The sequence below is a fragment of the Callospermophilus lateralis genome, chromosome 2 (genome assembly GCF_048772815.1).
Source record: "Callospermophilus lateralis isolate mCalLat2 chromosome 2, mCalLat2.hap1, whole genome shotgun sequence".
Taxonomy (NCBI): domain Eukaryota; kingdom Metazoa; phylum Chordata; class Mammalia; order Rodentia; family Sciuridae; genus Callospermophilus; species Callospermophilus lateralis.
In genome coordinates, this window is record NC_135306.1 from 13034638 (window position 1) to 13048159 (window position 13522).

The 13522-nt window shown below is 44.5% G+C and overlaps 1 protein-coding gene across 4 annotated transcripts in view; it reads left to right on the forward strand.

Moving 5' to 3' along the window:
- Positions 1-13522, forward strand: part of Ggta1 (glycoprotein alpha-galactosyltransferase 1 (inactive)) — a 61594-nt gene that overhangs the window by 35223 nt on the left and 12849 nt on the right. For all 4 annotated transcript variants that reach the window (XM_076845558.2, XM_076845560.2, XM_076845559.2 and 1 more), the window contains exons 4-7: positions 7245-7333; positions 10964-10999; positions 12814-12876; positions 13411-13518. In XM_076845558.2, the coding sequence (XP_076701673.1) occupies positions 7245-7333; positions 10964-10999; positions 12814-12876; positions 13411-13518 (296 nt within the window). The remainder of the gene's footprint in view (positions 1-7244; positions 7334-10963; positions 11000-12813; positions 12877-13410; positions 13519-13522) is intronic.

Here is a 13522-nt window from a genome sequence, read left to right on the forward strand (position 1 = left end):
GGGTGCTCAAGCCTGGGCAGATTGTTCCTAGGACCCAGGTGGGTATACAAGCTGCATCAGCCCTTCATCTCTGCCTACAGAGGCAGAGGCCACCAGAGCTAGGCAGTGATTCTTCCAAGCAGGGTCAGCACCCTCTGCCTCTAGGAAGCAATTGGGACTTCCCTACCCCTACCCCAATAGAAATCAGGCCAGGTCTTGCAAGGGGACCCATGCAGTGAGGGATCCCATGCCTAAGCTTCATCAGCTCCTGATTAGTCACTTCTGCAACCTGTACACATTGGTTGAGGAATCCTATAATTTGTTCACCACATCAAGGAATTCACATGGGCACTGCAGCAAGATGTTCTTCATGTGGCCGAGTGACCTATTCTTTTGAAAAAATGAGGCTTCCTTTCCTGCAGCTAATTTCTTGTTGGGTCCTGAGTCAATCAGGAAAGCCCATGAGGGAACGTGAGGGAAGTCGAGGTCCAAAGACTTGTTTCATAGACAAGGAGACTGAGGCACTAGGCTAACCAGCAAGTCTCCTGTGAGAAGCAGCCCTAGCTTCCTCCCCAGCCCCACATTAGCGCAAGTACCTGGCAAAGAGGAGGAGCCATGCAGCTGGCCAGGCTGCACCCTTCCCTGAGGGCCAGCAGAGCTGACTTTATCACAATACACAGTGGCTGCTGGTGCCCTCTGCTGCTGTGGAGGACCAAGGATGCTGTCCTAGGCAAACCCACAGCTCTGTGTGCAGGGCTCAAGTCTTTTCCCTTAAAAAGCATCATTATTGGGGAGCAGGGGGTGGTAAGAGAGGACAATAGGGAGAGTGGTTGCAATCAGAATGTCTTATATGCACATATGAAATTGTCATAATGAAACCCATTATTTTGTACAATTAATATGCACTAATAATTATATATAATCATACAGAAGCACCATCATTATTATAGCTTCCTTTTGTGGAGAATTTTCTGACTGCTGGACATGATGTGCTTCATAGTCATGGTCTACTTCTGCCCTTTCCAGAACTCTCTCTGAGGAGGGTGTTTGCATCTGCATTTTGCATATTAGACAAAGGTTCAGAGAGTGAAAGTGGCTTGTTCAAAGATTCTGCTGATGTAGGTCTTAGACTTAGAGCTAACTTTTAACCTAGAATGCTGGATCTAAACACCCTCATTTATAATGGATGGCATGGAGGACCAAAAAATGGAATCTCAGGCTGGGGCTGGGGCTGGAGCTCAGTGGAGAGCTTGCCTCGCATGTGCGATGCCAAGTTCTATCCTCAGCACCACCAAACAACAGCAACAAAACAAGAAGGAATGGAGTCTTGTCCAGGGTCATCAACATCCAGGGACAACTTACTGTTTCGTTTCCTTTGCTACACTGTCACCACCTGACACTCTACCCTATTGAGTCCCAGGGAAGGAAGAAGCTCCATGGTGGTCTTTACTCACAGGTCTCCAGGTCCAAGAACAACCTGGTGCACAGTAGCTCAGTTCTGTGTCGGTTGTTGGATCCATGGGGCAGCAGCCCTGAAGCTCCTCAGGTTGTTCACAAGAACTCAGAATGTACCTACCAGGGGCCAAAGGCTGTGCCTGGGTCCATTCCAAAAGCTCCAAATGCTTGAAACACAAAGCAGTGGTAACCCCTCAGGGATGAGAGAGGTTCCAGGGCACAGTAGAGGGATCATGGGCAGAGAAGAGAACCTGGGCTGGTTGGGCTACAGCAAAGGGAAGGTTTGGTTTCCTCTGCCACCATTTTCACCCTGTTGACTCCTCTACTCAGAGATAATGGTGTTTTCAGACCTCTGAGTGCAGGACTATTTAGCTGAGAGTTTTCCCTGTCTACTGGGATTCTTCGAGAGAGGAAGTCTGTTTGGAAGGAATACTTGCACTTCACCCTGTCCGGGTGGACCTGTGAGGTTCTCTGAAGGAGTGTGTGCTGTTCTGAGTGAGACAGGAAGGAGGTAGGGAGGAGAGAGTTAATGTAGGGACCACATGGAAAGGTCTGTCTGACCCTTCAGGGAAATATCAGCAGAAAAGGAGGAGGGGAACACAGAGCAACGGAGGTGGTAAAATGTTGGCTTTATAGTGAGACTCTGCCTTACAAAATGCCCCACATCTTTAGCTTGATCTGCACACGTTCTAGGATGTGAGTGGTTCTATTTGGAAGCCAAGTACAGGAACCGAGTTCTGGGTGGCTGAGTCCTGGGAGTGGTCTGAGAGCAGCCCCTGTGGGGCTACAGAGTGGATTTAGAGAGAAACGTGAGTGTTAAGTCAGAGTTCTGAGGTGGCAGGAGGTCCACCCACAGGTTGTGCACCCAGGGCTGGCTGAGTTCACCAGCAGGAGGGCCAGAGGACGTCAGAGCTCCACTCTCCCACTTAAAGCAGGGTATTGGTACTGGGCAGCTCTTAATTCTGAGGACTGCCCTTCACAAGAATTTAGAAACACATTGATGGTTTTTTTCCCCATTAGGTGACAGTCCACCATCAGTCTTCAGAATTACACGGTTTTGAAAATTCTGAGAGACAAACGTATCGAAGAAGGACTTTTTGACCACACTGGCTGTCCAATCAATGCCTTGTTTTGTTCACAGAGAAAAAATGTTTAAAAAGTCATGTTGGCTGCCCTGCCAACCCTTCTTTTCCTGGAGACTTGGGTTCCAGATTTCAGGAAGCATGTCGATACCCATTTCTAGTGCTTTGCTACAGGATACAAAATTGGCTCATTCAGACAGCTTTCAATTATAAATCTCATACCAGAATAAAGGCTGGCCTTAGCAAAAGAGTAAGTAGATTTGAGCCACCTATGAGGGCCAGAAAGAAATGGGTTGCCTCTGATGCTTACTCCTGAAATGAAAACAGGTATCAACACCTGCACATTTGGGGCCGGGATTAGGGAGTGTGCCTGAGTTGGGTTCTGACATGAGCATCAGTGTTCTGCACCAGGAGAGTTTTCGTGTGGCTTTGTTTAATGCTCTTTCCAGTCGGGAGACAATTTGCATTTGATCCTCAGCAGGTGGGGTTGGTAAAGCTGGCCACTCAACCAGGGGCACTCTCGCCTCTCAGCACGCCTGCAGTCTTGTAGCAGAGCCTGGGGCTTGGTCAGGGAAAAAGTTAGTCCCACTTCCGAATGGCTTTTAATCAGGCTGAGGCTCAGAACAGATGGGTAAGCTTTTCCAGTCTCTTATTTGCATTTATTTGCACTTCATTGTATAGTATGCTCTTATTCCGGAACACTCGCTCCTTTTCCTTCAAATACACTTTGAGCACTTGTTAATACCAGGCACTGTGCTGCTGTCTCACTTAATCCTCCCAACAACCTGTTTTATGAGCACCAGTATAAGAACTAGCTTTTTTTTTTTTTTTTTAAGCATTTATCCTATGCCAAGGCACAGTGCTGAGCATTTTATAGGCATTATCTGTCGTGATAATCACTATTGTATCCCCATTTTAAAGACAAGGAATCAATTTAACGTGGTCCGGTAGAGATCCACAATCCCTTATCAGAAACCCTGGGGTAGACATGTTGGAATTCCGAAGTCTTTGGATATGAGTTATAAATTGTCTATTATGTAGCATCTCTAGTACAGCAACACCACATAATACATCAATAGTTATGCATACAAATGTTTAAACAGTTTCATTCAGTGGGATAAAGATTGTAAATGTCCTCATATTGATTGGAGCCTTAATACCAATTAGATTATAAAAAGGTATTTGCGAGGCTGGGGATGTGGCTCAAGCGGTAGCGCGCTTGCCTGGCATGCGTGCGGCCCGGGTTCGATCCTCAGCACCACATACAGACAAAGATGTTGTGTCTGCCAAATACTAAAAAAATAAATATTAAAAAAAAAAAATTCTCTTCCTCTTTCTCACTCTCTCTCACTCTTTCTTTAAAAAAAAAAAGAAAAGAATTGGAAAATAACCTGGAAATTGGAAAATAACCCCAAAGGGGCCGATCTCAGTGCAAATCTCATTTCATTCACTCACTGATCACTTATTGAGGTCCTCCTGATCTAGGTGGCACTGGATCCAACCAGGTTCTTGCCCTCCATAAGCTCCCAGGCTGACAGCCACAGACAGGAGACAGAGCCATGTAAGGATGCAGCGTGTGTGCCTCTTCCATACAGCACAGCAGAGTGACCAGGCATCCAGGGAGAAAAGGGGCTGGGCTAGGAGTCAGGGTGGGAGTGAGAGAGCTATGCTACTTGGTGCATTGGCTGGCCATTGTCTCCCCTTAGCCTCCAGATGGCCACACTCCTGACTTCCCTCTGACCCCCTAGGCCTTTCCTTTGCATTTCCTCCCCCAATTGTTGGCATTGTCAGGCTCCAGGCCTGGGCCACCTTAATATCACACACCTTCCACACCTGAGTACCTCCTCCCCTGGCACATCAGCCCACAGGTCGGCTGAACTCCCAGCTTGAATATACCACTTGCACTTGTCGAAATTAACACATTCAAGTCGAAACTCTTATCCCCCAAACCAGTTCCTTCCCTGACCTGCCCTACAGCTTTAGGAAATGTTGCAATTGTCCACCCAGCTGCTCAAGCAGAATCCTTGCTTCTCTCCCCTCCCTCAGCCCTGATACCTAAATTACCAGCCAATTCCTGCCAGCTCTTTCTCCAAAGTGTGCTTAAACTGATATATAAGAACATAAAAATTGTGCATATTAATTGGTTACCATGTAATGTACTAAGACATGTATACATTGCATAATGTTAATCATTGGGTAAATATATCTCCTCAAATGTTTACTTTTTTAATGGTGAAAACTTTCAAAGTCCTTCTAGCTTCTTGAAATATATAGTATCTCATTGTTATCTGTAATCACAATTGCACACATGAGCTGCTGCTTTTTTTCTTCTTCTTCTAGTACTGGGGATTAAATCCAGGGACTTTACCACTGAGCCACATCCCCAACCCTTTTAAATTTTTTTTTTATTTTGAAACAGAGTCTTACCACATTGCTTAGGGCCTCGCTAAGTAGCTGACCTCAGACTTGCCATCCTCCCGCCTCAGTCTACAGAGTAGCTGGACTGCACCTGGCTTCACCAGAGCTTCTTGCTCCTGTCTGACTATAACTTAGTACCCACTGACCAGCCTCTCCTCAGCCCCTCCCCCACTTTCCCAGGCTCTGATAACCACCATTCTATAGTCAGTTTTACAAGATCCACTTACAATATTTTCAGATTCTACATGAATGAGATCCTGTCGGCACGTCTTTCTGTGCCTGGCTCCAAAGTACATTGTGGTTGAATCTCCCTCTGCCCATTTCTCTGCTCCTTTTTTAGCCCAGCCCTCCTTTTTGGCCTCTTTTACTCCATTGTCAGGTATGTACCCCAAAGGAGACAGAGAACAGGCTCAGGAAAAAGCAAAATATGCTATACTCGTAGGACCTAGGCAAGGAGACATGGTACACCATGCATGAACACCAGGGTGGGCAGGAGTTGGGAACAAGGGAAAACAAGAGGCCAGAGCCCTTATTGGGGTTTCTGTGGAAAGGCAGTGGAGGGCAGGGGGAACAGCTCAGGACTGGTTAGTCGCAATAACTTTGGCAGGCTCTAAGTTATGGGGGTGGGGTCCTCTAATAGTCTGGTCCTTGGCCCCGGGATGATGAAGGCCTATTCATATTGCTACCTGGCATTGCTCTAGATTGGCTAGTGTGTGTGTGTGTGTGTGTGTGTGTGTGTGTGTGTGTGTGTTAGTCAGTTTTTTATTGCTGTGACCAAAATACCCCACAAGAACAACTTAGAGGAGGAAAGATTTATTTTGGCTCACGGTTTCAGAGGACTAAGTCTATGGTCAGCTGGCTCCAAGACAGAAACTTCATGGTAAAAGGGTGTGGCAGAGGAAATCGGCTCAGCTCATGGCAGCTGGAAAACAGAGAGAGAGAGAGCAAGAGAGGCTAGAGGCTCCAGTGACCAGCTTCCTTCAAATAGGTCCCAACTCCCAGTGGTCCATGCAGCTATTAATGGATCATTAATCCACAGATGAGGTCAGAGCCGCATGACCCAATCATTGCCTGAAGGCCCCACCTCTGCACCTTGCTGCACTGGGGACCATGAGTTTCTGGGGACATTCCAGACCCGAACCATAACCATCTGTATATCCAAGGCATGTTCCCTCCTGGCCCTTGCTCTCCCTAAGAACTGGAGACCCCTGGGAAGGGTACTCTGTCCCTACCCAGAAAATATTTTAAAGATGTCTAAATGTAAATCCATCCATCCCTCTCTTTGGCCATTAGACGAATCTGTGACTCTCCAACTATTACTCCTATTTCCCTGACATCCATCCTCCACAGCCCAGCAGGCAGGAAGGTCCCTCTGAGTGACACTGGATCTTGTTATTCTCTGCCTTCAAAAGCTCTGGTGGCTCCCTGTCCTCCACCCCACCTACACCTTCTAAGGTTCCATCTGCCCCTGCTCACCGTCTTCTTGCCCACCACCATCCCTCCTGTTCCAACCACTCTGAGACCAGTATATTTCTCTTGTTCAGTTTTTATTGGTTGTTTTGTTTTCATTCCTTAACCACAGAAGCTGCTTCTCCTCTCCACTGTTATTAGATTCTCTTCCTTCTCATGGCACACGTCATGCTTTTTCATCTTGTCTTTGTCCCTTGAGATTCAGTTTCCATGTCCCTTTAGCAGGGAGCCATCCCTGACCACCTGATCATTCAGGTGGTATTTCCCAATCCATTATTCTCCACACAGCACCCCTTTCCTTTTGATCACAAGTTCACACAGTAATCCAAAAAAATCCATGTACCTGCTGTGTGCCAACTGCTTGCCTATGAGTGTGGTCGGGCGAAATGTCTGGGGCTGGGAGGTGGGGGAGGCTTAGATTGTAAAGGACTAGGGTCATTTTTCCCCCTGTGCAGGGGACATGTAGTCAGTACACCTCCCTGCAGTCACAGGTCAAGGTCAAGCTGAATTGGGAGGTAACTGGAATTCCTGGGAACCATTTTCCTCCACTCCACTCTCCTACATCAATGGTGGATCAGGATACTTTCCCCCTAAGCCCCAATGTGGTCCCATGTGGCCTTGGCATCCCTCCCACACAGGCAGCCTCCTTGTTAACTGAGTTGGCCTAATTTGCCATTGCGGGCTCATGTAATTTAAGGTAGAACACCCTCCTCAGCCCTAGTTAATTATTCATGAATTTATCCTCTTAGGATGTGGATAGAAGCATTTCTTCAAAACCATGTATCACTCTGGATTTCATTACATTTAATCTATTTTTCTTCTCTTCTTCCCTCTCCCCAGGAGAAAATAATGAATGACAAAGGAAAATTAATGTTGTCAATGCTGATTGTCTCTACTGTGATTGTTGTGTTTTGGGAATATATCAACAGGTAATTATGAAACATGATGAAATAGTGCTTTGATTCTGTTTTACTAGTTACAGCCAAGTTATCAAGTAAAGTTAAAATTGAGATTAACTGAAACCATAAATAATGGGGCCCACCCTTCTTCCTGGATTGTTAAAAATCACCAGGCTCCCAAGTAACTTCTGGCTAATTAATCCTCTTCTTCCTGCTGTGTTCCCATTATTTTGACATTTATACTGGTAGGCTTGATCCAGAAAGAGGGAAATCAATTAAGCTCCGAATGTGATCTGAAGTGGTTATATGATTAGATAAAGAAATTATCTTAAGAAATTTCAGACAGGAATTCCATGAGAAATCCACCCTGAATTTTGCAATTCTAAGATATCTGCAGAGTTTAACAGAACAATTTGAGTTATTGACTTTTGCTGCAAAAATACACACTGAGTTGCTGGTGATTCATTTGTGCCTGGCTGAAACTTCTGGGTCTCTCCCTCTCTCTATCTTTAACTCTGGAGAGCAGAATGAATAGAATGTTTTTGAGTTTTCAAATTCATCTGCAGACTACTCAAATATAAGAACTACCTCTGTGCTTTTGAAACCACCTTGCCTTGGAGATTCTAGCTAGAGAGGCTTCTGACCAAAAGTCTCCACATACACAGAAATGTGTGATGCTTTTGACTTGAGCTATAATGATAAAGCTCAGCCTTCACTTTCCAGTAAGTCCTCTGTGCTGAGTTGTCTCGGCACCATTATTATTTTCAGGGTGAAATGTTTTAGTGGCCCTCAGGTTCAAGATGGCAGCTTGGTGTAACATTTGAATATTACTTTTAGACATCAAATTCTAAGATTAAATGAGCCAGCAGGACTGTCTTTGCTACTAAAAAAAGAACTGCAACTTTGGGTTCATCAGTAGCAGGAGGAATCTCCAAAATGCAGAAACAAAATCTTCAGATGTGGACAGATATCGCCACTTCTAGAATGTTCTTTTGTTTCATTCTGAATCACTAATTTTAAGGAAAATAGGACAAGCTCAAGTGTGGTCAAGTTAAAAGCATCTGGAAACTAGGCCTTTTGAATTGAGGAAATGAGTTCAAAGAAGAGATGACTCAAAGTTAGGTGTGGGGACCTCCTCGGTGGCCTTGGGAAAGTTACTCAAGTACTCTGTTCTTTGGTTTCTCTACCGTTAAAGGCAGGGAATATAATAGTACCTGCTTCATTGTGATTAAGTATTATTGTGTACAGAGCACCAGGGCCAGTGGCTGGACTTCATAAGCATTCAGTAAATGCCAAATGCCATCACCAGCATCTTCCTCCTCAGCTCAGGCCATTGTAACAAGATGCTATAAATTGGGGGCCTTACCAACAGGAACTTACTTCTCCAAGTTCTACAGCTGGGGAGTCCGAGGTCAAGGCACCGGCTGATTTAGTTCCCATATAAGGGTTCTCTTCCTGGCTTGCAGACAGTCACCTTTTCCCCAAACATCCACAATGATGGACAGCAAGCAAGTTATATCTGTCCACATCTGAAGATTTTGTTTCTGCATTTTGGAGATTCCTCCTGCTATTGATGAACCCAAAGTTGCAGTTCTTTTTTTTAGTAGCAAAGACAGTCCTGCTGGCTCATTTAATCTTAGAATTTGATGTCTAAAAGTAATATTCAAATATCTCCCTCTTCATATAAGGACACTAATTTCATCATGGAGCCCCCATCCTTATTTAATCTAATTATCTCTCAAAGGCCCCACCTCCAAATGTCATCATACTGGGGACAGGGCTTCAACACATAAATTTTGGGAGACATGAACATTCACTTCATAACAGTCACAACCATCATCATTTGCTGCTGAGGGCAAAACATGACAGGGGATTTTGACCGAGAAAGAAGACTCCAGCAGTCACAAGCAAAAGAACATGAGCCCTTTCGGGTGCTTGCCAGAATACTTGCTTGGCTGACGGTTTGTCTCCGAATCTGAATACTTGATTGGAGAATTTTGCTGGATGTTCTGAATTGTAGCCAGATTTGTACTTCCATATTTGGGAACCAAAGGCTTTAATGTGTATATTGGCCTTGGCCTCTCAGAAAGGGGGTTATTTTTCAGTGCTGGGCATGTTCTTTCAGCACAGTGGCTATAGCAGGTTCTGGCTGCTCCTTGGGGCCATCTTTAGGCACCTGGACCTTGGCTGCATCTTTCTTTGATGTGTAGAATCCACTTGTCTGCAAGAGGCTTCAAGGGAGCAGATGGTTGCCATTTAAGAACTGGTCATGAGATAGCCTAAGGTGACCTGAGGACGTTACCCTGAGAAGGATGGGTGGCACTGAGTTCGGAACAATCTTAAAAACAAATAAATTGAACACATCTACCAAGTAGTTAATCGAAGCACTGTTGTCAATAAAGCACTCTGAGAGAATATCACCCAGGACAGCATTTGATTTGGGGCCGGATGGAAAAAAAGAAATCTTAGACTTAAAAGTTATAATAGTGATGCTGATGGCATCACTGCTGGCTCATTAAATCTTTTGACAGCAGGTACTAGTTTCTAGTGTGTGTATGTTTGTGGCATCATCTCCAGTTCTTATAGTAGTCCTGCACAGTTGGTACTATTCCAAGTTTCCAGATAAGGACACAAAGTCCCCAAATGGTAAAAGTTAAGGTTCAAGATCACATTTTAGGAAGAGCCAGGTCTCAGGCTGTCTGCAGCTCAATCTCTTACCCACTACACAGCCTTCATTTAGTTGAGTCTCCATTTTTCAAGTGACAGAATGGGGACCAAATAGGTGAAGTGTCTTTTAAGTGAACTTATGTCCCTGTTGTAACTAGAACTCAGATCTCCTGATCCTTTGTCCCCAACTCCTTCCGGAGCTCCTCATCTGTGCTGAGTGTTATGAGGGATGGCACATGGGCCAAGTAGAACTCCTGCCCTCCAGATATGATCCGAGTGGGGCAACAGGATGTGTGGATAAATAACCAACGCTACTAAGTAGAAGGATGACAGAAGTAGAGGGGTACTTGTGATTGCTTAGGCTTTTCTTCATGTTGCTTCTTAGAGAATGAGGTTGTGTAGCCATGTGACTGTGTGACCAAGGTCTGCCTTCCCTCCTACCTTATATGTTCCACAAGGTTGAGGACTGTACTGGTCTTGGCCAATGACCTATCCCAGCCTCCCTGCTTTCATGAGTTGAAGAAATGCCTTTGGGGACTGCTCTGAGGAAGGCTGTGCACTGGGGGTGTAGTAGGCCTTGCAGCTGATGCTCTGTTTTCTGGGTAAAGATAAATCCTCAGAGAGGAGTGGCTGGGCCAGGGTGCTTCCACCTTCCAGGCCTTCTTCATTGCCAGACCGCTGACTAGGCTGCAGGAGGGGACCTTCTGTGGAGCCTCTGCCCCTCAGTGAAGCCACCCCTGGGCAATGGAGAACTGATTGTTAAAAAACAAAAACAAAACAAAACACAACTGGAGATTCTCCAGATGCCCTCTTCCCCTGGAAATCTGGAAGCAACTGCAAGTGGAAATTCCTATTTCCACTGGGTATATCTCAGAGGAAGGTGGAAACTGGGAGAAGCTAGAACCTGGCTCTCTGCTCAGTGATAATGGTTACAAAATAGCCTTTCTTGGAACTAAAAGTAACATGATGTTTTTATTTCTCCTTTGCTTTTAGCCCAGAAGGCTCTTTCTTGTGGATTTATCACTCAAAGTAAGTGTTTGAATTCTAGGTGTCCATTGGCTGACTCCCATATGTGCTCTCTCACCGTCCGCAGTCTCTTTGCACCAGCCAGTGATGTGCTCAGGCCAAAAAGGGGAAAGGGTCCTAGGAATCTGGGGCTCTGGATTGTATTCCTCCAGCCCCCAGACTTGTCTTTATAGAAGCACAAAGCCTTGGGTTCTTATCAAGGGCCTCTTTAAGTGGTGTTATTTGGGGGAATATTCCTGTTTCACTGAGAAAAAGAAGCTGGGAGGTAATCTCCATCATTCTTCTCTATATACATTGTCTAAAGAACAGTGTAAGAGCAAGAAAAAAAGTTTGGTTTTTTTAAAATTTTTGTTGTTTTAGATATATATACATATGACAGTAGGGTATATTTTGACATATGATCCATACCTGGAAGTCTGGGTTTCTTGATGAATTAGTGGGTATCCTTTTTAAAATTTTTTCACTTTTTTTTAATACATTTATTTTATTTGTTTATTTTTATGTGGTGCTGAGGATCGAACCCAGTGCCTCACACATGCTAGACAAGTGCTGTACCACTGAGCCACAACCCTGGCCCCATTTTTTTCCCTCACTTTTTTATTTATTTTTATTTTTTTAAAGAGAGAGAGAGAGAGAGAGAGAGAATTTTTTTTTAATATTTATTTTTTAGTTCTCGGCGGACACAACTTCTTTGTTTGTATGTGGTGCTGAGGATCGAACCCAGGCCACACGCATGCCAGGCAAGTGCGCTACCACTTGAGCCACATCCCCAACCCTTCCTCGCTTTTTTTAAAAAGAGAATGAGAGCTGTGTGTGCAAATTTTTTAAAATTAATTAATTAATTAATTTTTGGTACTGGGGATTAAACCCAGAGACATTCACTGAGCCACATCCTCCAGAGCTTTTTATTTATTTATTTAAATTTTGAGTCAAGGTCTCACTAAGTTGCTTAGGGCCTCACTAAGTTGCTGAGGCTGGCCTCTAACTTGGGATCCTCCTGCCTCAGCCTCTCGAATCACTGAGATCACAGCATGAACTACTACAAACCAACTAAATCTTTACTTTCCTGTCTTTGGCTTGGTTGCCAGGAAGCTCTGAGTGCATGTTCTCAGCAGTTTGCACCTGGTATTACTTCTGGCTTTTATCCTTACATTCCACAAGACCTTGGTGAATTGCTCAAATCCACTCAGCCAATATCTCAGCTGTAAATTGAAAATAAAGGTAAAACTTTTATTGGGGATGACCAAGGTCATGTGCAATTACATACCTGGGTGACTAAGTCAAGGTTTCAGATGATTCTTGAAAATGTGCTTGGTTTCTTATTCACACTACAACTCATTACAGTCACTCTCAGCTTATCAAGCTCTTATCCATATGGGATTTCATTCAGTCTTCAAAATTATCTTCATGGCAGGTTTATTATTGTTATTAAAAACACTTTTCAGAATAGAAAGTAAAAATCCAGAGAGGGAAAATGTCCTACCATAGTCGTACAGCCGGTGAGTGGCAGATCGGGAACTCAGGCTTGTGCGTTTACGGTGGCCCCCTCGCCCTCTTTCTCCCCTGTCCTGCTAGGGCTCACTGGATGAGTGGAGTGCCGGGTGCCCTGGGGACAGCAGGCCCAGGGGTCTTCAGCTCTCTTTCCTCCCATTCAGCTAAAGGATTTCACTTTTGTTTTCATTTTCTGAATTAGCAGCTTAAAATTAATTTTTTAAATAATGATCTCTGCTATTAAAAAAAAAAAAAAAGTTTGGGATCCCTCCAGTTTGGGGACTGATCATTTTCTAAAAATGTTTACGTTCTTTTTAACTTCTTAGGGACCCAATTGGTGACGGCAGCACTCAGAAGGGCTGGTGGTTTCCAAGCTGGTTTAAAAATCGGTAAGGAGATCAATAGGTATGGATATGTTTGTCCCTCCAGCCAACTTTTGTGGAGAATTCGGTTGAAATGGCTCCATGTTCATGACTTTCCCAGTCACTTATATTTCTTGCTTATCAAAATTATACAAGGAGTCCATTTTGTGGTTGGGCTAGGACATTTAATTTCCAGCTAACTTAAGAGTGAGGCGTGAGTGGAAGTTTAAATGGAAGGAAAGAAAATCATAAACCGAAACGTTCTTAGGAGGGCTATTTTAACAAGTCTCCCCTGCCCCCTAAAATAACTCAAGGATTATTGGGTCATTAAACTGCTAACTGCTAACTTGCAAGGCTAATAAGAAAGACAAATACTGTGTGTTTTCATCTCAAGTATGTTCTTGTGAATAAATGCTTAGCATCATGAGCCTATCTCCAACCAGTGCACTTGGTACATGCACCCTCTGCCTCGGGACATGTTTCATGAGATTGTCCCCCACTGCCCTGCCACCACACACCACCCTCCTTGTCTTACCTGTCTTTCTTCCCCTTTGTACTCAGGACCCACAATTACCAAGGAGATGAAGAGGAGGATATAGAAAAAGGAAAAGCGAAGAAACAAAGAAAGGAAGATGAAGAGCTTCAACTGTGGGACTGGTTTAATCCAAAGTAA